This window comes from Acinonyx jubatus, chromosome F2 (assembly GCF_027475565.1).
Source record: "Acinonyx jubatus isolate Ajub_Pintada_27869175 chromosome F2, VMU_Ajub_asm_v1.0, whole genome shotgun sequence".
Classification (NCBI taxonomy): domain Eukaryota; kingdom Metazoa; phylum Chordata; class Mammalia; order Carnivora; family Felidae; genus Acinonyx; species Acinonyx jubatus.
The window spans coordinates 4,921,875-4,949,421 of NC_069394.1; the positions used below are offsets into that span (position 1 = coordinate 4,921,875).

Sequence of the window (27,547 nt, forward strand, 5' to 3'; positions counted from 1 at the left end):
TGGGAGTCGATGAGAGCCTGCCCTCCCGGAGGGAGGGAAGGGTCCTGCGGTGAGGGGTGCTGCTTCACATACAATAAAAGACGGTGACGTGCTACCGAGGAACTGGGAGGCAGTGAAAGGCTCCTTGTGAAAATGACATTTGAGCTGAGACTAGGAGGAAGGGTGAGGGCCAGCCCCTGGCAGGCTTCAGAGAGATCCTTTGAGGCAATCCTCACGTGGACCCCAGCTCGGTGGCTTTGCAGAACAGTGAGGGGCCTGTGTGCAAGGGCATCTTAAGGAAAGTGAATTACTCAAGGTAGAGCCAGGAGGCAGGGCGCGTGGGGCGTGCTGGCCATGGCTTTGATGAGGAGCTGAGAGGCCACCGGAGGGTGACGTGAGGGGGCTGACTTCTTAGAAAGACCCCCATCCCTCGTGCTGCTGAGAAGAGAAGGGACACTGGGGGCAGGGACCAAGAAGAGAAGCAGGGACACCAGTGTGGAGGCTTGTGTCCACCAGGTGAGTGTCCAGGGAGGCGATGGCAGAGGAGGGGACCAGTGGCCAGCCTCTGCACAGAAGGTGTCTTGAAATGGCAGGGCTTTCCAAAGTAAATGTTGGGGCTTCCAGGACCATGGTGTTCTTGCCGCCTTCCTTCCCCCTGCCTCCGTGCTCTAATACAGCCATTCTCATGTGTTTTTAAGTAAATAATAGGGATCCCTGGGAAAATAGAAACACAGAATGCTTGACAGCCCGCCCACCTGTACATCGGCTGGCTCGAATACTTCCTGTGTGTGGATCGCACTTATGGCCCTCAGTTTCTGGTCCCCTAAGAGACATGTGTGCTTTCTGCAGATGAGGAAAACTGAGGCCCTACTACGTTCAGCCACTGGCCTTGGCTTTACAGAGAAATACACACTGGTTGGGATTTGCAAACACAGCGAGTCTGGCTTTCCAGACCCTGAGTCCAAGTAGCAGCATGGACTCTGGGTTCCTCTGGGCTTCCGGGCTCCTGGATCTGAATCATTGATACTGGAGCTGAGGGAGAGCATCAGCCTCATTGATGTTTGGATCAATAGACAACGACGGTGCCCAAGGGGGCGTTTCTGTGGTTGGGAGGGATGAGGATACTCTTTGTGGTCGTTCAAGGTCACGAACTTTGCCGGTCCTGGGATTCCATCTGCCTTCGAGAGTAGACACGTCCAGACTGATGCCTGCACCTGCCCTGTCCCCACACTCTCCATCCATGGGAATCCCTCTTGGACTCCTCTCTACCGTCCTGGGACACCTTCTCTCTAGATCATGCCTGCAGGGCAAGTTTTCAAGGAAATGTTGAATATGAAATGAAACCCCTCCATTCATTTTAAGGGAGACTGTTTCTTTTTTTTTTTTAATGTTTTATTTATTTTTGAGAGAGAGCGAGAGCGCATGAGTGGGGAGGGGCAGAGAGAGAGGGAGACACAGAATCGGAAGCAGGATCCAGGCTCTGAGCAGTCAGCACAGAGCCCGACGTGGGGCTTGAACCCACGAACCGTGAGACATGACCTGAGTCGAAGTAGGGCGCTTAATGGACTGAGCCACCCATGCACCCCGGGAAGACTATTTCTAACCTTGAACAGAAGAGTTCTTGTTTCTCTGAATTACTCTCTTTGGGGTGCTTTTTGTCGCCCTGAAAATAACGTTAAACATAGTAGCAGCTACTTTGAGTGTTTTCTGTATGCCAGGTACCGTAGTGATAAGTTCTTCACTTTCTCACACTAGCCCTGCGAGGAAAGGCTTATTAGCCCTATTCCTAGATGAGAAAATCGAGAACGAAAAAAACAAAGGGACTGGCACCAGGAGCTCATAAAGCATGGGCGTTGTGGCAGTCACAGTTTGGGCCCCGGCTTTGCTACTCCCCTGCACAGAGTGTCTTCTCCGTACCCTGCGTGGCCTGAGTTTTCTCTTTTGTTAAGAGGAGGAGTCGGGCTCACTGCCCCGTGAGGCTCCTCCAGCTCTGTGGGTCTGAAGCCACCAGGGGTCTTCCCCAGTGGGATCCGTGCCCCCGGCGGTACCTGCCGGCCCCGCAGGGGGAGGAGGGACGAGCAGCACCTGACTGGCTCACGGAGCGCAGGGCAGACTGAGTGTCCCCTTGCTCTCGGTGCCAGGAGCCTCGGAAACACGGCTTCACACTGCTTCTCGGACCCTCCTTCTCCTGTCCCTGCTCGGCTTTCTATTTTGGCTGGGAGGGTGGCTGGAGGAGGGCACCCACGCGTGTGTGAGAAAGTCGAGAAGGCTTGCAGATCTTGTGGGTGGTCAGTGAGAACACAGACGTGGGCTGAGTCACCACCGCACTTGGGAAGCTAAGGATGGGCGCCGGCGAAGCCTGAGGCCCAAGTGCGGCGGCCGCGCCTGAAATGCCAGCCTTGACTCATTCGGTGGGGGCCTGGAGGCTTGCAGTCACCTCCTCTCCTGTTTATGCTGAGGCTTCAGGGAGGGTAAATAGAGCACTCCTCTGCAGTAGGGGTGGGGAGGGGTGCAGTCTCCTCACTGCAGCCCTCCCCCCTGCAGGCTCTTCTGTGGGACCCACCCAGGCCCGATGGCCGTCCCTTCCTTTAAAGAGCTCAGAGTCTAACCTGAAGGAGAGTTGTGCCTCTAGAACATCACGGGCCGCTATGGCCTGCACACAGCCAGCTGGGGCTTGTGTTGCGGGCGGTGGCGGGGGTGGGGGGGTAGGCATGGCCGTTCAGGAGGGGCTTCCTGGAGCTGCTGCTTGGACCTGTAAGCCTGGGAGCTCATCAGGTGGAGGTGACAGGTGGGCCGTCCGGGAGCACACACGCACGCACGAGTACGCACCCACTCAGGGGTCCGCGAAGGCGGAGGGAGAGGCGAGCCTCCGTCCACTGTGGCCGCACACTCCGCTCCTGGGTGAGTGCCCCGGGACCTGCCCCCAAGGGCCCAGAGCTTCACACGGTTTGGGGTATTGGTGCTTCCTTGTGTTTGGTGTTTGGGGGGCCTCTGCCCGAGTTTGCCTGTTAGCCTTTTACGAGGTTGTGAAGCCTTGTATGCCATCACGCCTGCGTTCTCAGATGCTGCTAAAGAGGGGCACAGAACCTTGAGGATAACAGGAACTCAGCATTGCGTGGGGTGTTTCTATTTGCACTGTCTTGACACATGAAAAAAATAAACACGTACGGTCCATTTTAGTTTCCACACTGAAGGGAAGAAAATGCTTTTAAACATCAGGCGGCCAGCTGGCTGGGGCTGCATTTGCTGTGATGCGTGAGTCAGAGGTGGGGCGTCTGGCCTTCCCTCTGCCTCCTGGAGGCTGGGAGACCCTGGAGAAGCTCACAGTCTTGCACTCATCAGTGCAAGGGGCTCATCCTTTCTCTCCTGCCATGTCCATGGCATTTTTAAAGGGTTTCTTCCTTATCATAATAGCTTGTACTTACTAAACATCATAGGCCAGGCTCCAAAGCAATTTCCATTTGGGGAAATTGAGGCACAGCGAGATTAAGGTCTTGCCTGAGGCTGTAAGCTGCTGAGGGTCGAGCTCTGAGTCCTTTGATCTGGCCAGGTCCAGACAGGCTGCCCGTGTGGGTCATAGACTTCTCTGTGCATCTTTACGTCATGGCACTTATCTTCGTGAACCCGTTGTGACCTGGCTTTCTCCTTTCTGAGCTGTGTCTTCTGAGGGCCTAAGGGCCATGGCTCAGTTGTCTCTGTGTCCCTGGTGCCTTGAGTAGTTCTGTGTACTTGATCCCAGTGTGTTGAAAGAATGCACATCTCTCTGAGATGGTCCTCCTGTGTTCCTAAGCAACAGCTCTGAAAAGACCCTGTGGGCCCATCTTCCGGATGTGAACACTCAGGCTCAGAGATTTCACATGACTTGTCTAAGTTCACATGCAGAGGTGAGGCCCCGGGGTGGGGAGCTCATGCCAGTGAGATACTCTCACAGCAGGACAGAAGCCTGCCTCCTGGGTGACCCTCCCTGTTTGCCGAAGAAATGCTGATTTTCATGCTTAATGGGATCGTTTTTCTGGAACACGTAGCAGGGATAATGCCAGGCCAAAAACTGGAGTTCTTACCTCAGCAGAACGTCTGCCTGGATTAAATTGCCTGGGGATGGGCATCTGGTGGGGGATGGGCATCTGGTGGGGGATGGGCGGCTACAGGTGACTCAGAAAGATTTCCACGGCACGCTCCTTGTCTCGGACCCCAGGGCTGGCCGCACGTCTGATGGGATGCTCGCCCGCTTTCTGGGTCGTGCTCTGGCAGTCCCTTCTCTGCCCTCACCGTTCTTTGTAGCATGAGAGGGCCCCTTCCTGGACCATGCTGTAATTTACAATTATACAAGATATAAAAAGATTCATAATCTTTGCAGCAGCATCAGCTTTTCATGCCCTTTTCATAAAGTGTGTGCTAACGCATGTGAAGATCAACACGCTTTTTTTTTCATTTAATCTTTTCAAAGGCCACACATGCGGAAGACTGACGTTTTAAAAGGAAAAAAAAAATACGTCCTAAAGGAAGATGTGTTTGTAAAAGGATTTGCCTCTAAACAGTATCTAATGAGGCCCTGAAATCCTGGTATCTCTCCAGATCACAGTTGTATATATACCCTTCTCGGCAACGGATCTGTCCCAAGACACCCAGTGGATGCCTGAGTCCATCGGTAGCACAAACCCTGTGTACACTGTGTTTTTCCCTGTGCGTCTGTACCGCTGATAAAATTTAATTTATAAATCAGGCAGAGTGTGAGATTCACAACAATAACTAATAACAAAATGAAACAATTATAACAAGACTGTAATGAAAGTTAGGGAATGTGTTCTTTCAAAACATCCTATGGCACTCACCTTCTTGTGACGATGGGAGATGATCAAAGGCCTACGTCGTGAGATGTAGCAAGGAGGCTGACACGGGCACTGTGACAGAGAGTTGGGGCTATTGCGGGGATCATGTTTCCACCCCGCAGTTGACCGCAGGTGATGGAAACCACAGAAAGCAAAACTGTGGATAACGGTCAGGGGAGGCATGGTAGTCTTAATATTTTTAACAAATTTCCTCAGAGGCAACTGAGAATGGTCTAAACGTGTGAGGAAAAATGCGAACCACTGATGAAACATTTTAGAAATATCGCAAAGAGAAGCACAGTTACTCAACGTTAGTTGATGTGGAGGCCGGGCCTCCAGGGCCCCTGGAACTTCTAAAATAGAGGAGGGTGGCCTCATGCTTTGGGGCTGGATTCTGTGAGCGGCCTTTTGAGTTTCTGCCAGCGGCGTTGAAGGCAGAAATAAGATAATAACTGCTGGCTGGTGACTGCCAACCTCCAGGAAATGGTCAAGGTTCCTTAGTAGACACTTGACGCTCTCCAGTCCTCGGCACCTGATGCACTGGCATGCTCCCCGCGTCCCTGGAGAGACAGCGTCCTCACAGGGTCTCATGCAAGGACTCAGGCTCAGCTATGACACCGGAGGGGGAGGGGGGAATAGTCCCGGCAAGAGGGTGGTGACCAGGACAGCAGGGTGATGGCTTTGGAGATGGAGGGAAGGGGACGGATTTGAGAAGCTAACAATGGTCAGAGTTGACAACAGGTGTCTCTGGGGGTGTCTTAGACCATTCCAGTGGGCTAGAACAAAATACCAGCCTGGGTAGCTTATGAATCACAGAAGTGTGTTTCTTGGGGCCCCTGGGTGGCTCAGTTGGTTAAGTGCCTGACTCTTGGTTTTGGCTCAGGTCGCAATCTCATGGGTTCATGGGGTCAAGCCCCACATCGGGGCTTGGGATTCTCTCTCTCTCTCCCTCTCTATCTGCTCTTCCCCCGGCTTGCTCTCTTGCTCGCTCTCTCTCTCTCTCTCTCTCAAAATAAATAAATAAACTTTAACAAAATTAAAAAAAGAAAGAAATATGTTTCCCATGGTTCAGGAGGCTGGAAGCCAGAGGCCAGGGGGGGAGCATGGCCTGATGAGGGCCCTGATCTCGTCGCAGAGCCCTTGTGCCCTCACGTGGCAGAAGGGGAAGGCAGCCGTCTGGGGTCACTAATATAAGGGCACTGATGTCATTCCTGGTGGCTCCACCCTCCATGACCTACTCGCCTCCCAGAGGCCCACCTTCTAATAAGTTCACTTTGGGGATTAGGTTTCAACATATGGATTTGGGGGGACACATTCATACCCGGCAGGGGGTAGGGGGAAGAGAGGACTAAAATCCAACATTGGTCAGCACCAGACAACTGGGTGGGTGGTGGGCACCCTTCTACAGCCTTGGGGTCACTCCTCACACCTCCAGCATAAGGAGTGGAGAGCCCTCTATCTCCTGGCCCTGTGACCAGGGCAGAGGGCCGCAGGCCACGGTTTTAGAAGAGAGAACCAGGAGTCTCTCCCACCCACACCATGAATTTTGCATGTCTTTGAATAGACCGTTCTGGGTGGTAGTGGTTTACAACTGAAGGAAAGCAAACACAGAAAGAAAAATCTCAGTGAAACCTGATAATGAAAGGAAAAGCAAATTCGAAACGCAGCATTCATACAGTTATTAACAGTTATTCTTGGTGAAGTCAGCTTTAGGTGTCCCTGGAGGGCTGGGAGTCACATCTGTTTTCAACCCTCTGTGTTACCCCTGGGGGGTAAAGCTTTATTAAATATATATGTATATGTATTTATTATTTATTAATATATATGCATACATATATAATACATATATTTATTAAATATATATATACACACTTAAAGTTTATTTATTTTTAGAGAGAGTGTGTGCAAGCGGGGAAGGGATAGAGAGAAGGGTAGAGAGAGAGAATCTGAATCCGAAGCAGGCTCTGCACTGTCAGTGCCGGGTTCAAACTCACAAACTGCGAGATCGTGACCTGAGCCGAAGTCAAGAGTTGGACACTTAACTGACTGAGCCACTCAGGTGCCCCTGGGGGGTAAAGATTTATTATCTCTGTCTCTCTCTCTCTCTCTCTCTCTCTCTCTCTCTCTCTCTCTCTCACATACATGCACACACGCTGCCATGAAGACCTTGCTCCAGATGCCACGCAGAATTCCTGCTTTCTACGTGGCAGTTTACGTATCCAGACCACTTTCTGAAGCCCTGTAAGAAGTGGGGCTTGATTCTTGAAAGAGAAGCATCCAGTATTTGCTCCCAGAGGTCTTTCTTGCCCTCCTTAGGTCACACGGATGGACAGCAGGTGTAGTCCTCTGGTCTCTGGTCCCGGAATTGGCTGCATGGGTCGTTTTCCCATCAGACCTGGTGTGAGAGGTGGATGTGTTGGGGTCCACACTTCAGCACGAGTGTTCCCACATCCCATTCTGAGTCTCGTTAGGAAGTCTGGGTGTAGGACCCAAGAATCTGCTTCTGTGTGCTTCCTACGTGTTGTGTGTTGTGTCAGCGACGCTCCTTGCCCCGGATGTTGAGGAAAGCTGGACCACCCACAGTATGGTCCCAGCCATGCTGTGGTTGGGGAGATTTAGGATAACGTCCTGCCCTCGTCCCCAATGTGTTCCTCCCTGCCGCTTCACGCTGCACGGGTCATGCCTCGTTCTCCGCACCTGGTGCCATCCTCAGTGCCGGACGTTTCTGGAAGGGCTCACCTGGCCGGCCTCGTTAGGTTTCTCTAACCACAAGCAACACGTTCTCTCCCCCCCGTAATCGATGCCTGTGCTCACACTTGTTCATGGTACAGGTCCTGTCCTGGGTGGCTTTGCTCTTCCTTGTTGAATTCTGCCCCCCTTCCGTGGTCACACTCTGGCTGCAGCTCTGTTTTCTGATGCTGTCCCTCTATTCGTTAGTTCCACATGTACTTGTGAACCTCTACTGTGAACTGGCCACCGGGTGAGCCGTGGAGTCTTCAGAAAGCCGTAAATAGACAGGACTCCTATTTCCAAGGGCCCTGAGTTTCTCTACCCTCAAGGAAGAATGAGTAACGTGCTTGATTTTCCAAAATCGTGTTTCCTCATTACTTTAATAAGACCCTACTGGCATTGAAAACAGTTTAATACTTCACAAAAATCCGTTTCGTTAGTTACCATTGCACATCACTCTCTTGTTTGGCTTTTCCTTGAAGTACAGAAATCCAGGCTGTGAGAGGCAGTGTAACGTGCATTGTGGGTAACTCGGCAGCAGGTGGAGATTGTTCCAAGATGGGGCTCCCTGACACAGCAGCTCTGTTCTTTGAATCTCATAGCTTGTTCTTGTTAATCTGAGTTAAACATGGTCTGCCTGGGGATTACTGGGTCCTAGAACATTGTGGCTGAGAGGGAATTCAGCTGTCGCTTAAAAACAACACAGGGGCTGGGGATCCCTGAGCAGTAGGGCCCCCTCTTTTGCCTGGACACTCTCTGTGATGGGAGGTTCATTGCTTCCCAAGGTGTGAAGGTGTGCTTCCCGAGATGGGCCCATCCCTAGCTGGGCAGATGTGGGGTTCCAAGTCTCCCAGAAAGGGCAGGACTGTGGGTGATGCTCAATAAAGATCGTTCTGAATGAATGCAAACCTGAGGCAACAGTAAGTTCACCACATTCTGTTTCCACTCGCTCCCCTGGCTGTGCCTTCTGTAATAAAGTTGACAGTAGGGGCGCCCTGGTGGCTCAGGTGGTTAAGCATCCGACTTTGGCTCAGGTCACGGTCTCACAGTTTGTGGGTTCGAGCCCCGCGTCAGGCTCTGTGCTGACAGCTCGGAGCCTGGAGCCTGCTTCGGATTCTGTGTCTCCCTCTGTCTCTTCCCCTTTCCCTCTTGTGCTCTGTCTCCCTCTCTCTTAAAAATAAGTAAACATTAAAAAAATTTTTTTAAGTAGTTAACAATAGCCAGCATTTATCAGGGTTCATTCTGTGCCGGGTCCTGAATGCCTTATATGTGTTAACATTTTTAATTTAACAACCCCATGAAGAAAGTATTATTATGGCTCCCATTTTACAGAGGAGGACGGTGAGGCCCGGGTGAGCGGGACCCAGCCGGCTGCGCTCCACAGACCGACCCCGCTCTCTCCCCGACCCGCAAGGAAGGCCACTCTGAAGCGTGGGTCACATCGTCTCTGCCAGATGCAGCAGGGGTCCTTGGCCTTCCCTTACCTTTCTCTCAGGTGCCCGTGCCTCAATCACGCTCGCCAGGTGCCAGCTGCCCCCACACAGGTGCCAACCTCCCACCCACCTCCCCTCTGGAGACCATCAGGCTGTCCTCTACAGCGAAGAGTCTGGTTCTTGGTTTCTCTCTTTTTTCCCCTTTCTTTGCCTGTTGGTTTTGTTTCCTAAATTCCACGTACGAGTGGGACCATATGGTATTTGTCTTTCTCTGACCTGTTTCACTTAGTGTTGTGCTCGGTAGCTGCATCCGTGTTGTTGCAAATGACAAGGTTTCGTTCTTTTTTACAACTAATATTCCATTCTCTCTCTGTATATTTGTATTTATATTTTTATGTTTATATTTATACTTATACACAGCACATCTTCTTTATCCAGTCGTCAGTCGGTAGACCCTGGGGCTGTTTCCATAACTGGGCTGTTGCAGACCATGCTGCTGCAAACATCAGGGTGCACGTATCCCTTCTCCTCACTTTGACCTCCATGACCTTGGACCAGGCACGGTCTCATCACTTAGAAGTCTGCCTTCCCAGGGCCACCTTCCCCGAGCACCTAGGACTCTTTCTCATTGTCCTCAATCACCCTCCCTGTGACTATCACTTGATTGCCCTGTCCCAGTCTTTTTATTTTTTAATGTTTATTTATTTTTGAGAGGGAGAGAGAGCAAGAGCAAGCAGGGAAGGGGAAGAAAGAGAGGGAGACACAGAATCCGAAGCAGGCTCCAGGCTCCGAGCTGTCAGCACAGAGCCCGACGCGGGGCTCAAACTCACGAACTGTGATATCATGACCTGAGCCGAAGTCGGACGCTTAACTGACTGAGCCCCCCAGGTGCCCCTGCCCTGTCCCGGTCTTGGGCATTGTGAGGACAAGTCAGCTTTTCCACTTAGTAGGCGTAGCACCTGGATGTGCAGGAGGCCTTCAGGGAATGCACGTTGGGAGTTGAGCATCTCAGGGCCACACGAAATGGGGTCGAATGGTTGTCGCTTGCGCAGATGTGGCGGTGGTTGTGGTAGGGAGTTAGTGCGGAGATGTCTGTGGATGTGCTATCTGGTGTGTATTGTGGGTCGGGTGTGTTGGTGTGTATGTATTATGTGTGTATGGTAGGTGTGTGTGTGAGGGGTGCCTGGGTGGCTCAGTCGGTTGAGCGTCTGACTTCGGCTCAGGTCATGATCTCGTGGTCTGTGAGTTCCAGCCCTGCGTCGGGCTCTGTGCTGACAGCTCGGAGCCTGGAGCCTGCTTCCCATTCTGTGTCTCCCTCTCTTCTCTGCCCCTCCCCTGCTAGTGCTCTGTGTCTCTCTGAAAAAATAAGTAAAAATATTTTAAAAAATTAAAAACAAATCGATGTGTGTGTGCATGCTTGTGTCTGAGTGTGTCCTGGGTGGATGGGTGTCATGTGAATGTGGGGCGTTTTGAGTGTGTGCCACGTGGGTGCTGTGTGCACCTGTAAGGTCTGGCTTGTTTGTTACGCAGCAGTAGCTACACGCACTAAGAATCCATACACTTTCTACTTTGAGAAGTCAGTCAGTTCTACTGTGTGGGCAATGAAGGTATTGCAGTGACCGCTCTCTGAGCCATTCGTATATTTACGAACACTGTTGTTGTTGTGGCTTATTCTCCCGTAGAGCTGGCATCTTCTTGCCCAATGTGAAATTTTTAAAATGAAATCTTACTTATATTTTATTTTTTTAAATATTTTTTCCAAGTTTTTTTATTTTTTTTTTTTTTGAGAGACAGACCAAGAGAATGAGCGAGAGAGGGGCAGAGAGAGAAGCAGAGAGAATGCTAAGCAGGCTCCTTACCCTCCGCTCGAAGCCAGATGTGGGGCTCGAACTCATGAACCGTGAGATCATGACCTGAGCTGAAACCGAGAGTCGGAAGCTTAACTGCCTGAACCACCCAGATGCCCCTAAAACTGTCTTTTAAATGTGAGCCCACCTTCCTCATTGACTAACTGGGTATTTGGTTATAATGAATCACATGGTCTTAAAAAGGAGCACGCAGCTTTCCACCAATAAGCTGTGTTTGCATTTACTAACAAGTTCTAGCTTATTAGTCCTGACTAGTAGGATGGGAGGGTGCATCTTCCCAGGAGAAAGCAACATTTTATGTGGTATCCTCCATGCATTAATTTTTTTTTTTTTGGTATAAATATTAATCCCCCAGGAAAACACTGCCCCAGCCGTTCCGCCAGCAAAGGCCTGAGGTGGAAAACCACCACGTTCAGGCTCCTGGCTCAGTGCTATTCTTGTGTACGGCCGTGCCACCCCTTGGGTGCGCCGGGGCCAACGCTGCCCGCCGCAGAGACCTCTGGTGAACGCACGATCGAAGCGTGGGGTTTGGCGTGCAGCTTGAATGTTAGTCGCTCTTGCTCTCCCACTGCTCCGTACTGTGTAGCCTCCTCCCAGAGTCAGGGATCAGGGGTCAGGAATTATTGACCCTGGTAACCACAAGCAGGAGTCAGATGTCTTTGCTGGCTCTGCAGTGTTTGAAGGATTGAGAGCAGCGTAGGACGAGGAAGCGGGGATGATGGAACTGTCCCTATGTTTCGTGTGATAATGAAACCCAAGTGCAGAGTGGCCCCCTTTGCTGGCCCTCTCTCCGACTCTTACTGGAAATGCCTTGACCTTAAAATTGAGTGGTGGGACGCTGACCTCGGCTATGTCAGGTGCGCACCCCGAGGGCTCTCCCTTTAGGGAGATGGGTTTTCAGCACACTTTGTGAGCCAGGCCTTTCAAGCTGGGCTCGTCAGCTTGAAATTCCATCTTGCAGGATTTATAGAGGTTGTGTACTCAGATCTGCCGTATTTCAATTGGGTAAGTGGAATTCTACATCTTCAGAAACGGTTCCCTGCGTGGCACCTTTGCCAGAGCTGAGATACAGAGTTAAGAGCATGTTAGTGTCTTAGGCTCTTATTCTTGGGAGCTGGCCTGGCGTGACCCCACTGGCTACAGTGAGGTCGGGCTCTGAACCACAGCAATGGTGGTCTGGTCATTGAGGCATCTGGGGAGCTGAAGGAAGAGGGGCTTTGAAAGGAGACCTAGGTGTCAGCTAAGAGAGACCCTCTTAGCTTCTCTCCTTCCTCTCACTCACTGTCCCCTCCCCAAGATCACGTCAGCTCCCACCCAGTGACCACCTGCTGCTTCCCCCAAGAACCTGCTCTTTGCAAGTGATTACCTCCTGTCCTCTGCAGACTCCTCCAGGTAGCTCATATCACCCCATTATGCATGGTGGCAAACTGAGGCTTGGAGAAAGTGAGGGCACCTTCTAAGGTACACACCGCTTGAGCAAAAGCTAGATGAAGAAGACGGCTCCAGATTAGAGCCTCTCGGATCCTCTTATCTGTGTTATGCGGCAAGAAGCTTGGTCACAAATTTCTTCTTGGACAAAATCAGGCAACTTACATAAAATACTCTATGCAGCAGCAAGAATATAGTGGGTGCTCCATAAAAGTCACTTCCTTTCCCTTCCTCCAAATCACTGGTATCTAGATGGTTTCATATCCTCAGAAAATTCAGCCTACCTTGAGTTGACCTTGAGTTTTCCTATGGCAAACCAAGACTTGGACTATTTTAATTTCCCACCCAACCCTCTTGTGGTTGGCCCTGCAGTCTCCTAGCTTGGAAAATTAGCATTCTGTCAAGTTGGGCTCAGCATCTGCTTGGCAACAACACCCGCTCCCTCTGCCTACCGTGCTTGGTAGAAAACACATCTGTCCTTGCCACCCCGGGCACCTCAGCACTGTAGAGGTGGTATTTATGCTAACAACGATAACGTCGTTTTCAGTTACTGTTATTAATCATTACGCATGTCAGGACATGTGCAAATTGCTCCGTGTGGTAGACTCATTTAATCTGTCCATTAGCTATGAGTTTTGTGCCGTTATCAGGGCTCACGTTACAGATAAGGAGACGTTAAGGGACACAGGTAGAAAGCAGAAGAGCAGGGATTGTAGCCCCGTTGGCTGTGAGGCACATGCTCATCACTGGGACGCTGTTGCCTCCATGGCACCGACAGATAAGCAAGGGCAGTAGACTAACCCACCTTAGGATTAGGGTAACTGGGTTCAAGTCCCGTCCTTCCGGTGTGAGCCGAGTGACATTAAGTGTGTCTTCCTCTCTGTGTGTCTTTTCCTTTAAAGGAAACTCTGAGTGATGACATCCAGTGGGCACACTGTGGTCCTCATTGGTCAGATACTTGGGTCCCCCTTGTGGAAGCCCAGGCTCTCTGTGTTTGGCTGACGTGATCTCAAGCTGTTAATTTCTCTCTTGTTTTTCAGGTAATGAACCAAAAAGATCATGTCTGAAGTACAAGGAACGGTTGAGTTTTCTGTAGAGCTACATAAATTTTATAATGTGGATCTCTTTCAGAGAGGGTAAGTATGCGTCACTGTTTCTATTTGTGTGTGTGTGTGTGTGTGTGTGTGTGTGTGTGTGTGTGTACATATACAGTTGACCCCTGAACCACACGTGTTTAAACTGTGCAGGTCCATAGTACATGGATTTTTAAATACAAAATAGTATTGTGAATGTCACTTCTCTATCATTTTCTTAATAACATATTCTTTTCTCTAGCTTACTTTCGTGTAGGAATATAGTATGTAATATAACATACAAAATACGTGTAGTTGACTATGTTGTCAGTTATCAGTAAGGCTTCTGGTCAACAGTAGACTGTTAGTAGTTAAGTTTTTGGAGAGTCAAAGTCCTTCATGATTTTTGACTGCGTGGAGGTGGGTGGGTGCCCTGGACCTCATTGTTGTTCAGGGTCGTGTGTGTGTGTGTGTGTGTGTGTGTGTGTGTTTAATTTTTTTTAACATTTATTCATCTTTGAGAGAGAAGAGAGAGAGAGAGAGAGAGAGAGAGAGAGAGAGACAGAGCGTGATTAGGAGAGGGGCAAAGAGAGGGAGACACGGAATCCAAAGCAGGCTCCAGGCTCTGAGCTGTCAGCACAGAGCCTGACGTGGGGCTTGAACCCACGAACCATGAGATCATGACCTGAGCTGAAGTCAGACGCTTAATCGAGTGAGCCACTCAGGCGCCCCATGGGGTGTTTGTGTGTATTTTTCCTGGCAGGGAGTGGAGATGATAAGGGCAGGTTGTAGGGCATTTGGATTCATGAGGAAAGGATTTTCATTATTTTTCCTGTCAAGCGTAAAATCCAAATGTTTAGTGCAGTTGAAAATCACCCATATATTGACAGACACTTGAGAACGCGAATCTCTCCCCTCCCTCCTGCCCTTTCGTCTATCTTCTCTCCTCCAAGTTGCTATTTCCATTGCATACAGTAGTCAGTTTGAGGGGGAAGTGAATTTATGGGACATGAGGCTTGCTTGGGTAGCTCTGATGAGAAAAGGTGTCTGCACGACCAGCATGTGTGGGGCCATCTCCCAAAGTTGCGCATCGTAAAACCTGTACCTCCATTTCTCACAGACTGAAAATGTATGATGTCCTCTGTAAGTACAGAAGTAGAATGTAGTCGCGTGCAGTGTTTGAGGACATACTCTGATTTTGGCGTTTCACACGCATGATCGCATTAGGTCATCACGATAGACTTACCTCTCAGGGTCACTGCAAATAATAATAAGGTGAAATGCTTACGTAAAGCATCCAGACCCGGACCAGGGCCGTGTACTCACAGTGACTGCTACTACTTTCCTTGTGTTGCGGACCAGGGGGCCTAAGTTCATAGTAACTGAGTTTGTGATGTGTTCAGGTTAACAGAGCCAAACAGGAGGCATCTATGTTGTGGAAAACCACCTCCGTGCTTCGGAGCCAAAATATAACTCGAAGACAGCGTTTGGGTTAAGGAGGAACAATAGCTTTCTTGCTTTGCTGGGAAAAGAAGGCTGAAGCAGGCTATGGCCTTCAAAAACTTGCAAGTTTTCCCAGAGGACAGGGCTGGAGTGTTTTATAGGGACATACAGGATCTAGCCGGTTTCGATAGGAATGGAGTATGTGCTGCCAGCCTCCTTAGTCCTTGGTCTTTTTCAGGGATGGTACCACATTCCTGAAACCAAAGAAGGGAGGAGGGGAGGCTTGCGGAAAAAAGGAAAAGGTTACTTTAAAAATCAAGATTTGCCCAAGCATTAGTGCAGCCGTTGTGAGTTTTGTTCAACTTTATGGTTTTAAGCGGTTCCATCTAAACATTTGTTTTTGCTCTGTAACCAACCACCTTAAACCTTAGTGGCTTAAAACAACAGCTTTCGATGTAGCTCATGTATCTCAGGGAGGGCAGGAGATGGGAGCCGAGCTCCAGTTGGGAAGGTTCTACCAAGCTGGAGCAGGTTGTAGGGTATTCTGGATTAATGAGGAAAGGATTTTCATTATTTGTCTCACCAAGTGGAAAATCCAAATGCTGGAGGCAGCAGGCGAGCCGGGCTTGTCTACCTGGCAGGTAAGTCCTCCGAGCAGGAGTGGAAAGACACACAGCCTCCTGCCAGCTGTCCTCAGGCTTGCACGGGGTGGTTTCTACCCTGCACAGGTGGCCTTCTGCTGGCCAAAGCCAAGTGCAAGAACAATCTGGGTTCAGGGTAGAGAAACAGAGACAGTCTCTTGATGGAAGGGGACCAATCTGTGACACTTTGACAATCTTGCCACCCAAGGTTAGTTTCCAGGTTCAAAAGGAGGCTGAAATTAATGCTTCAAGTGCCTCTTATATGTTATGGTAAAATTCGGTGGCCGAGCCGTTTTGGTAGGTGACCTGAATCAGATGGTGAGGGGAAAAGGAAACGATCCTGGGACCAGTTCTGTTCCAGGGACAGGGGCGCCTAGGAGTTCTGGAGCTGGATTTTTGAGGGAGCAAAACTCTGCCTCCTCTGGAAACCCATCACCGTGGGTCAAGCTCATCGCCCTCCTCACTTGGTCAGAAGTTGTGTGGTGGAGTGAGAAGGGTCTGGGTTTGGGGCCGGACCTCCCGAGTCCCAGCTTGGTTACTGCTTCTTGGAGCTCCTCTGGCGTGTCCTTCCACTCTGCCTTTCAGATTCTACATTTACGAGAAGGGAAGCATTTCTGATAATGTCATGTGTCTATCATAGTGTGAGGCACTTCTATTCAATATCTCCTAAATCCTCATAACCAACCAGAGAATGAGTGATATTATCTTTATTTTGACCGACAGGTAACTGGGATCAGGGCAGTGAAATGCTACACACCTGTAACGTAGCAGAGTGGGGCTCTGGGGCTGAATTGCTCGGGGTCTGATAAATGAGCCTGGTCTCCAAAGTGGGCTGCCTTCTCCCCAGGGCTGCACAAAATATCCACCAAGATGTGGGCAGAAAATACTAACACTTCTGCTTACGATGGTTTTAATCAAAACTAAGAGAGAAATCAAGCTTCGCTAATAATTAGAATCCACACTGATCCTGGAAACCTTGTTGTGTCCACATGGCACACAGTGATGAATCCCACTTAGTAGCTCCAGCATCAAATAAAAGAGGGCTGTCCCACAGCACACATGAGCTGACGACCTCACCCTCGCAGTGCAAAATCCTGCAGTTTGTGACTGGGCAGTTACCCGCACCTGTAAATTGTTTTCTACCTTTAACTGCACCAACCGTCACAGACTAGCAAGTGGCTTCAGAACAGATACCGTAAGGCCGTCATGAATTGAAGGTGGCATTAATAATTAAAGCATAGCAAACAGCAGGAATGGCAGAACCACACTGGTTCTCTCTTGCACAAGCCTGGTCACACACATGCGGAGATGGAGTGACAGGCTGATCAGATGCCCAAATTAGCAGACTGAGAAATTTGAACTCATTTAAAACAACGATCTGATATATGGCTTTGTCACCATAATTATTCATAATGCACCTTGTCCTGATTGTATTCTGGGCCTTCAGGCATTGACGAGGTCTTGTATGAGATCATATCCATTAGCAAGACATTTCTAGGGACACATCCAGAACTCAAAGAGGGCCCCGTGCCGTTGGTTAAGGGGGTTACAAGACGAGCGTGGAAACCATGACTCTCTCAGCAAGCCTAAGATCCTCTAGATCCGTGTGTTTTGGGGAGTCATTTTGCGTAACCCTGCGCTCACCACCAAAGTCTGATATTTAATCAGGCTAAATTAAAATCCGAACATTGAATCACTGCACTATGTATATTTTTAGTAAGAGCAAAAAGGTTATGTGTTCCTTTAATATAAAAGTAATTGATTTTTAAAACATGGATTATTACATTCCTTCTCTGATCTTTTCAAAGACCTTTTTCTATACTTACAATGCACATCACATAGGAGTATACAACTGTACGTGCATGTGATTATAAATAAATGTACATATAGTAGGGTTGCATGCTTGAAGACGTTTCTACTTTATGAAATCATTGGCACTTGGTGGCCACTGGTCTAGTGGGACAAGGGATCTCACAGATTTCCTCCAGCTCCTCATGCTAGCACTCTGTGGTGTTGGACGTTGATGTGGATGAGGGTATTATCTTGTGACTGAACATGCTTGAGGGTGGGCTTCGTAGCAGCTATGGCCGTGGACAGGTTGGGACGTCCATGGGTGGCCGTGGACAGGCTGGGACGTCATTAGGTGAAGCAATCAGACCTCTTACAGGGATGGAGTAGGTTCTAAGATCTCTAGGGCCCCATCAGCAATAAGACCTTGACATTAAGAGCCCCCAGTCCCCTAAGCCCAGTCTGCAGGGAGTCGCGGACGGGCTAGGCGTGGTGCCAGCCAGGATTCTGCATCTGCCAGAGGGGATCCTGACAGGCGCGGTCGGTGGTGCTCAATCACTAAGGATTTTCCTGCCCTGAATCCTGCAGGAGCCGTGCTCACAGTGAGATGTAGTTACCTTACCAGCAAGCACTCCATGGGGGAGTGATGACCGCCATCCAAGCCTAGTGGGCAAGTTGCCCACCGCATGAAAGAAAACGGAGGATTTTCACAGGCCATTCAAGGAAAAGAAGGCAGCATCTGGGGAGGCTGGCCCATTTTGGGGGTGTGAGGATGTGCCTCAAGACTCTCCAGGAGGTAGAAATTAGAGTTGGGGGTTGCAGAAGAAGGAGTGTGCCCTTAGACTGAATTTGACTGTGGCCGCCCAAGTTACAACTGTTTCTCCAGTTGATGAGAAATGCCCCTTGTACCTCCATCACTGCCCATTGTGAGATGCTGGACCAGAACCACGTGGATGCAGAACTGAGCATATTGCTCGAGATTTTGCCCCGATCGGGGATTATTTGCTTCTAGCACATTTACGTTTGTGGATGGTTTTTCTAGTCCCAGAATGCATGTTGCCTTTGGGTGATGTTTGCTTTGAGCAAACAGTCAACTTGCATTTATCCAAAGTCTACATTGACTGAAGAAAATTCCCAAAGGAAAAGCCTCTCCTGAAACCGGTCAACAGACATTGGTGAATTGTCAACCCGTGCTCGGCAGCAAGACTCGTCCTGACAAAAAGGCAGGGAGGCCTGGGGAGCCTGGCCTGGGGGGTCAGACCTGAACGTGAAGCCAGACTCTGACACTTGTAAGCTCTGAGGGCGTGAAAATATCCTTTCAGAATGCTGAGAGCCACCGTTTTGTCACCTGTGAAGCGTCTATGACACAGTCTCATGGGGTCATCAGAAGTCTTATGGTATTAGTTGCATTAATTAATACATGCAGATCACCTAGCGTGGTGCCTGGTATCTCCCAGGTACTGTCTACGTTGTCACTCCTACTAATGAATCCTTGCCCCCTGCTTGTCCTTAATGTGATTAACGGAGTCACCATCCGAAAGGGTTGGTGTGCCTGCCATGCCTTCCTGGGCACAGCCCTCCAGCTTGCTTGCGCTCCCACCCTCACACCCCGAATGGTTTGACCTTAAACTTCTGTGCCTTATTGTCTGTGCTCAGGTCAGTCTTGACCCTTGTCCTTCTAATACCTACCTCGAAAATTCTACCCTACCAAGCTCCACCTTAAATATAACCTCCTGTGCAAACTATTTCTGTACATTGATATTTACCTACTGCATTCAGCCCAGTTTTTATGAACACCTCGTTCCCATATTCTTAAAGACTGTCTGTCTTGTTTTACTCTGCCGTCCACTCACACAGTCATTGCTATAGACGCTAATGAGCATACACTGTTGTAATAGGCTCTAGAAACGTGGAGATGGGAGACTTGTGCCCGCAGAGTGTTTACCGGCTGACGAGGGAGGCAGACACACACATAGGAAATGGCCACGATGTGTGATAAGTTCTGTGACAAAGACAGGCTTGGGGTGCTGTGCAGAGAAACAGCAGAGGAACGCCAGCCTGTGGGCAGAGTCAGAGGAGGGGCCCTGGCAGTGGATCACACGGAGCTGTCGCTTGAAAGGTGGGTGGCAGTCAGCCATGCAGAGGACCTGGAAGGGCAGGACCACAGAATGGCCCGCTGGTGTCGGGAAGCGGAGCCTACCCAGAAGGCCACGGTGAAGTGAACAGAAAGAAAGAAAGGGGGGAGGGGGGTCACAGAACTTAAGACAGCCAGTCCCTCTTTCGACTGGCCACTATAGTGATGTTAATGTCACAGTGCTGAGATAACAGTGGTTGTCCTTTCTGGCTTTGTTCTCTTGTCAAATGGCCTTAGGCTCCTTAAGGGTAAAGACCCAATCCTATGTGACTTTAGTATGGGGTCAGAACTTCCTGCAACTCAGGTGGGGTCACGTGGATCTTTATTAAATGATATTAATCATGAGAAAACAGTTCCTAATTCCTAATATGCTATTTTTTTTTAAAGTTTATTTATTTTTGAGAGAGAGAGAGAGAAAGAGAGTGTATGCACGTGGTGGGGAGCGGCGGAGAGATAGTTGGATGGAGGATCTGAAGCAGGCTCCGTGCCGACAGCACAGAGCCCGATGTAGGGCTCGATCCCACAAACCATGAGATCATGACCTGAGCCAAAGTCGGACGCTCAACCGATTGAGCCACCCAGGCGCCTACCCCCATCCCCCAATGTACTATTTAAATCGATGCACCTCAAAGTGTGGCTAGAGTCACCATTCTGCTGCTGTTAGAGATGCAGAGTTTTGGTCCTGGCTCAGATATAACCAAGTCAGGATGGCTGGTTGTGAGGCTCAGAAAACCATGTTTTCACGTGTTTTCCAGGTGAGTCTGGTTGAACAGCGCAGGACGTTTCTATGACAGTGTCGGACTAGGCCATGTGCTAGAATCATCGGCAGAACCCAAAAATCTACCCTGCAGACTAATTAAATAAATAATCTCTAGGGCGGGACCCCAGGCATCAGCACTTGTCAAGTTTCCCTGTAGGAGACCAGACCTTGCCTCCCTTTGCACATACAAGCCTTTTGTTCACGAACCCATGGAGACCCCGTGTTGGCTTTCCAGTGTGGATTCTGGAAGCCAGAGTGGAGGGTTTTATTTTATTTACAACTGTTTTCTCGTACGGAAATACGTAAGTGGACAACTAAGCGTAAACCCATTATGTGGATGTCCTAAGTCATCAATTTCTTATATCTCATTTGTGCCTATATATGAGGTTGTGAACCTTTATTCCTACTACTATTTGCCGAAAAGGGAGCTAGCATTTGTCCTTGAAAACGTATTCATATTTGACTTTAAATCTTAAGTCAGACAAAGCTCTACATCAAACTGACTTTCTTTCAGAGTGCAGGTTTTCCCCGACAGTCAGATTCATCTCCTGGCCTTTCCTCCACACCTCCTCTTCAATATCACTTAGAAGATTTTCTGCCCTGGAGGTTGTAGATGATTACAGATAAATTCTGTCGTCCCCACACAAGAGTTGCATGAAACGGCCCACAATCAGTATTATCAGATCTGATGTCTAAGGTCAGACAGTCGTGGAACTATTAGGATTGAAAACCACTTTGAACGAACTCACATGCCTTTTCTCTACCAGAGTGAACGCGGTTGAGCCATAAGTCAAGGGCCTCCTGGAAGAAAATGCCATCTTGTGTTTATGCCTCGACATCCCCACCAGAGCCTAATGGCCAGCGACAGCCAGCTCCCTGTGAAATGAGTTAACCAGCCCCGATGTGCCTTAATAGACTCAGAAATACAATTATCTTTACTCGCCAGAGATCAATTAATTGATTTGTCTGGTTCTGTCAGAAACAATCCTTTCCTTCACTTCTCTTATTAAAATATGTTGCGATCCTTCCCATTCATTCCCTCACTTTTGAAAGGGAGCAGGGATTATAAACGGTTGCGAGCCCCATTGGACATTCAGCTTTGCCGGGTAGAGGAGCGCCCCAGCTATGGCCCAGGGAGTTCGGGGTGCATGTGAACCCACTGGGTGAGTGTCTCCAGGGCTTTGGCTTTGACCAGGGTACATTTGCTGCAGAGACAGGGCGAGCGCCCTGATGAACGGTCAGTGGGTAAGAGGCCATGGATGTAATAATACACCAGTTCAGTCCTGTGACTCTCCACATGTGCAAACCCACAGACGCCCTTTGTGTGTAAGTCAGTGTGATTTAGGATTTCTATCACTCAGAGTCAAGGGCTCCATCTAGCAGGGGGAATGTGGGTAGGCTCCAGAGTCTCTAAGAATAAAATTCCTTATTATTGTTTTAATAAGAATTTGATCTCCCTGTAAACAGTCATTATTAGAAGTTTTCCTGTGACGGTGGCTCAAGTACTGATGTGTAAGTTGGACATTCTGGATTATTTTTCCAGAAAGTCCACATTCCTGTCAACAATTGCCCTGTCTCATTTTTCTCTTCTTTTGCCTTTGAATCTGCGACTTCCTGAGCCTGCTGCTTTAAGCCTTTTATCCTCTTAACCCCTGGCTGAGGACATGCTCAGCAGGCCTGTGAAGAAGAGACCCTTCCAGGGGGCTGAGTGTGGCCTGTAGAGGTGAACATGCCTCTGGTGAGCTGCCCACAGGCCTGTGTGCCCCCTGGGGGCATCACAGAAGAGGCAGAAGCCCCTGGGCAGTGTGGCCCTTTCTAGTTTTGAACTCAAAGTGGTTACAAGAACACAAGGCAGGCCCCTCAGGGGAGCGAAAGGCGTCTGGTCCTGAAGGCGATAGAAGGAATGAGCACAGACACAAATCTTGATTTGGATTCTGTGTCTTCTGTTACCAGCCGGCTGCCCACAGGCAAGTTGCTAACCTCTGGTCTCTGTTCCTTCCGTGGTTTTGCAGGATCGTTGTTGGAAGCCAGCGAGGTCATATTTGTAAAGCTCCTCGGTAGACAGAGGTCTGGGCCCTGCGGTGCTAGCCGAGATGGCCTGAAAGGGGCCGCTGATCTGGCCAGAGTCTGAACTGGGCCTTACTTCCTATGTTTTAATTAGGTGCTTTTTTTTTTTTAAGTTTATTTATTTTGAGAGAGAGAGAGAGAGAGCGCGCGCATGAGAAAGGGAGGGGTAGAGACAGGGAGAGAGAGAATCCCAAGCAGGCTCTGCACTGCCAGTGTGAGCCCACACAGGGCTTGAACCCGTGAACCCTGAGATCACGACCTGAGCTGAAATCAAGAGTCAGACACTCAACCGACGGAGCCACCCAGGCGCCCCTGAGCAGATGCTGTATAGTCACGACCACTAATCCCCCAGGAAGGGGTAAAGTCTTCTTGGTTTTACTTTTTTGTTTTTTGTTTTTAAAGTTTCCAGTGGAAAATCTAAATGGACTCCATGCTGATTCGTATGGGCCTCCGTGGGAGAGACTCTGCTTCCTGTTCTTCGCCCCATATTTGAGGTCTCCAAAGTGAAAAAGCCACATTTATTTTTGTTCCCAGCCTTAGTGGGATATAACTGACCTATAATGTTAAGTAAGTTTAAGGTGTATGAGTGCTGATTCCACACGCATGTATATTGTGGAAGGTCACAGTATCTTTTAGCAACTTCCAAGTGCACAACACATTTCTGAAGTATTGCTTTGGGAACTCCTGTAAAGTGTCCGTAGAGATCTAGTAAACGGCAGATGTTTCTTCTCTAGAAGGTTCTGTGAATGGATCTTGGGTCAGAGGAGAAGGTGTAAGGGAGTGAAGTCCTTGAGGGCTCCTGTTTGATTTTTCTTCTTGTCCAATATTGCTCAAAACGCTATTTTATATACACATGTGTTTTCCTTTACAAAATGTAATAGACCAGTTTGTTCTCTATTTTTTCCCTTGCCCTGCTTTTTGTTTTTTAATTTGGAGACGTTTCACTCTTGATAATATGAACCATTTATCCTGAAAATGACTAAATTTTGCTGCTTCTTGTGCTTCGAAGTCACTGGTAATGTTGGTAGAGATTAATACTGTATTTGAGCAAGCACTTTTATCATCCGACACGGTGAGGAAGGACATGACGTTCAGCCTAAGAGTCCTCACTCCCAAGTCTGTATCCCACCTCCTCCTGAACCCCTGTGGGAGGCACAGTGTGGAGCTCTGAGGATCGAGCTCTCTCGCAGGGACTCTGTGGCATCGGGCAGTGGATCTCCACCCGCTCGGTGAGAGGAGCTTTTATGAACCGCAGAAGTCTGGAAATGCGTGTAGCCGAAGCTGGGACCCTCCATGGCTCCAGCGGTCCCACAAGCTGACGTTCAGGTCTCTGAAGTGACTGTTTGGGAACTTCTGGGAAAAGGGGAGTCACCAGTAGAAGGCTGGCCCTTTCCTGCTCTTCCTAAAAATAGGTGAATGTTTGTGTTCATCAACACGCTCTGTGTTTCCCCCAAAGGGTAACATTTTAGGCTTTCTTAGAACAATTCTCTGTAGTTTCATTTGATGAAACCATCTCCTGAATTCTGTCTCAACTCACTAGACTCCACCAGAATTTAACTGGGGAAGAAAATTTTAAAATTCTGGATCACTACAAAATTGATAATTTTGTAACCCCATAATTTGACAGGGAGTGTTATCCCTAAATTGCAGAGGACGCGGGGGCTAATGTGGGTTCAGTGTCTGCCCAGGTGTGCATGTGTGGCCAGTGGCCAGAGGGAGAGGTTCTCGGACCCAGAGTCGGGCATTCTGTCTCTACCCTACCAGGCATGTTTGTTTCCCTTGGGTCAGGATGGATGTTCGGATGCTGTGATGTCTTTTTCATCCCTTCTGTAAACACTCTGTACTTCTGCAAACAACAAAACTACCGAGTGCCACACTCAAGGGGAAATCAGACTCAGACTTCCTTTCCTTGCTGCCCTGCACATGCCTGGATATCCTTGCATAATGAGAGGATGACGTACGGGGAATTGAATCCTCCCAGCCAGTGACTGGCAGGCAAGGGAGGCACTTTCTCAACCAAATGTATCCACACCTCCATGACACAAGTCCTTCCCCTAAATAGAACCCTCAACGATGAGCATTTGCTCCCCCTTTCTCTTACCCATTAGAACTTTCCTGAATGTCATCCTCCTCAAGAGGGAACATGGGGTGTCCCTCCCATAGAATTCCCATACACAGCGCCCCTGGTAAAGCAGATCAGCCTTATTTCCTATTCCTCTGTTTATGCATTTATAAACTTGTTGATTTACTCATTTGGGGGACATTGGGCTCTGTGCTACCCTAGGATTTCTGGGCAGAACAATGAGAAAGACAGAGTCGTGAACTCAAGTCATCCACAGCCGACTGTGGGAGTCAGGGATGCAAGTCAAGAAATCGATGTCCCAAACAGGACAGCAAAGCAGGGACAAGGACTGCCCTCCCCCCGACCCCGGAGGCATTGGGACAGGTTGCCTGTGAGAGGGGGCTCTCTCATCAGATAAAGGCTGGGAGGGAGTCCCAGGCATTGAGAACCGCGTGTGCAATGGCCTGGGAACGAAAAACCATGGCCTCTCCTGGGAAGTGCCACGGTGCTCAGGTGCTCAGGACAGCTGCGTGACGGGGGGTCTTTTCCCTAGCGTGGGTGGGGTGGGGCTAGCCCTGGTCATGGTGAAGGGCCGATGTGTTGTGTCCCGTGCCTGGGATGGCGCTTGTAGATAAAGAGATAAAGGAGGGCTACGGGACAGTCTAAGTTAAGGGAGTTAGTGATTGCGGGCATGGTAGAAATGGCTCTTTGGAAGGATACTTAGGGTCTTAGGGTGGGGAAAACGAGGAGGGCAGCGAGGATGGCTCAGAGGGAGAAGACCTGGGAAATGCTGATACAGAGGAATCAGAAGAACTGGTGCCTTTACGTAGTGTTGAGGGGGAGAGAGGAGTTGCAGTCGAAATCAGCTGTTGGCTTGAAGGAGCAGATAAAGCCGAGGCAGAGGAGGACCAGGCAGCTGGGGTAGGCAATGTGTGTCCACCAGTCTGGAGGCAACACGGGAGCTGAGTCCAGAGGACAGGCAGGAATCTGGGCTGGGATTCGTCGGCTCGTGGGTGTACTTGAGCCTGGCTCAAGCCCTTCAGGGACCGGTGACCCTTTGGGAGCTCAGACTGCGTGCCAGGACCTTTGGTACGTCAGCTCACTCGGCGCTATTGACAGCCCTGTGAGCTAGGCAAATGGGCCAGCTCATCTTCCAGGTGGGTAAACTGAGGCCCGGAGATACCTGGCTGTATCTGCAGCAGAGTCAGGGTTTGAATTCATGGCTGGCGGTCCTCAAAGCCAGGACTATCGACACTGTTCTTTATTCTGTTGGCAAGACAGACCCCAAGAGAAAAATCACAATTTAAATACATTTGGAGGTGAAGAAACACACGAAAGTGTCTGAGCTAAAGCTGTTGGGGAGGTGTCAGAAGCACCAGAAGAGAGGAGAAATGGCAGAAGTGAAGAAACGCAGAAACGTGAGAGCCTGAAGGAGGGAGCATCCCCGGGGTCGCATCCTGCAGAAAGATCAAAGGGTATGGGGACCCAGAGTGTCTTGAATTCGGCCTCCGGTGGTCAAGGCCAGCTTTTGTCAGAGCAGTTTGTCTGTAGATGGGAGCTTGGAGCCAGAGAGCCTGGTGTGCAGAGGCTGGAAGCTGGCCCTGCGGAGGGAAATCTCACCTGCCTCCTGAACTGAGCTGTGCTGTTCCCTGTGATCAAGCCAAGTAGAGCTGATGGGCGTGGCCATGGCCCACTTGCCGCCTCTCTGAACTGATGCTAACGGGGTGGGAGAGGAGTCCCCAGAGGGCCCCTGGGGGAGGCAAAGTGCATACCAAGGAGTTGGAGCTTTTGCTTGAGGAGTCGGTGCAGGAGGGCTGAGTATGGGATGTTTTAAGCAGGGGGATGATCAGATTTGGACTGGAATGTCATTTAGCCGAAGCATAGAGCAGAGATTGGAGCAGAGAGGAGCAGTGCCTGCCTGGAAGGGGATCAGCACACGTATGTTTGAATTCATATATACTGGGTGAGGGTGCTCACAGGAACAGGGTAGCAATGATGCAGGAGACCTTTACTGAGCTACGTGACAAAGAGGTTTCTTACTGCGTTCCAAATCCTATTGATTAGCAATTTCTAAGCTTTGTATAAAGCACAAATCCCACCACTGATCTCTGTCTTCCCATGACTTAGTGAGCAGTGGAGCCATAAGGAACAGTGATGAAATGGAACCAGTGTGCTTTATTTATAGCTGGGAAGGTTCCTAATACTCTCCCCTCACAGGGTATTGAGAAAACAGATTGGGCAATGAGGATTAGGCATAGGCGTGAAGGCCAGACTGGGATTTCTTCCCGTCTCTCCCTACTCCCAATGGAGATAAATCTTCAGACTCAAGTGTTTAGAGGCAGCGGGGAGGGAGAGGAAGAGGAGAGACGATGAATGGATGTTTGCGTGCCAGGAGGGGCCTGGGGCCCATTGGCTGAGCCATAGTTTCTGAATACAAGGAATAGATTGCAAGTTGAAGACCACTGTACATGGTTGTTGGGATTAAGGCAAAGTAACCTTGCCCTTTATTAAAACGCATCCATCCCGTTCAACATCACAGGCTTTAACCAATCAAATTGGCAATGTCCCTCTCTGGACATTCACTTCCTGGGTCACCCGGTCCCCTGCATTTAAATACCATTCCTGTGCCACTGGCTTCCCGGTCAATGTCATCAGCTCTTCCCTCTTCCAGATTTCAGACTTGCCCAGCACAAGTTTGACCGATTATCATCTTGTCTACGTGACACAGAGACCAAACACCCATCTTCCACCTTCCTTCCCAAACCTCTTCCATCAGTCACCCCCCCACCCTTGGTTAATGGCAACTCCGTTCCCTGGTTGTCGAGACCGACCACTTCTTGACTTCTCTCTGTCTCCCTCCTCATATCACTGCAGCCAGAAATCGTGTTGGCTGTCTCTTCAAAATGCATCCTGAAGATGACATTTCTCACCCCCTCCTGCTAATGCCCTGGTTCAAGCCACCATCTGTCCCATCTGGATTTATACTATCGTCTCCCCTGTCTGATCTCTCTGATGTCACCCTCGGCCATCCCTAATCCATCACAACGTAGAAGCCCGATGGTCCTTCTAAAGAGATGCTTCTGTGTTCCAGCTCTCCAAGAGCCCTTCGGTTTGCGGTGAACAAAGCCAGAGGCCCCGTGATGATGCTATTCTTCCCTCCTTCATGTCCCTCCTGCCACAGAGGTCTCTTTAGTGCTCCTTGATTGTGCCAGACATGATCCCGCAGTAGAGCCTTTGTGCTGATCTCCCCTTGACTCTTCCAGGTCACTGCTGGAGGCCCTCTCCTGTGGCAGGTGCTGCGATGTGCTGGCC

At 49.7% G+C, this 27,547-nt stretch overlaps 1 protein-coding gene across 3 annotated transcripts in view; it reads left to right on the plus strand.

Annotated features, from left to right (window-relative positions):
* The window catches only part of FAM135B (family with sequence similarity 135 member B), a 287,754-nt gene that overhangs the window by 87,263 nt on the left and 172,944 nt on the right, over positions 1–27,547 (plus strand). For all 3 annotated transcript variants that reach the window (XM_053208135.1, XM_027063841.2, XM_027063842.2), the window contains exon 2: positions 13,308–13,403. In XM_053208135.1, the coding sequence (XP_053064110.1) occupies positions 13,327–13,403 (77 nt within the window). In that variant the 5' untranslated portion in view covers positions 13,308–13,326. The remainder of the gene's footprint in view (positions 1–13,307; positions 13,404–27,547) is intronic.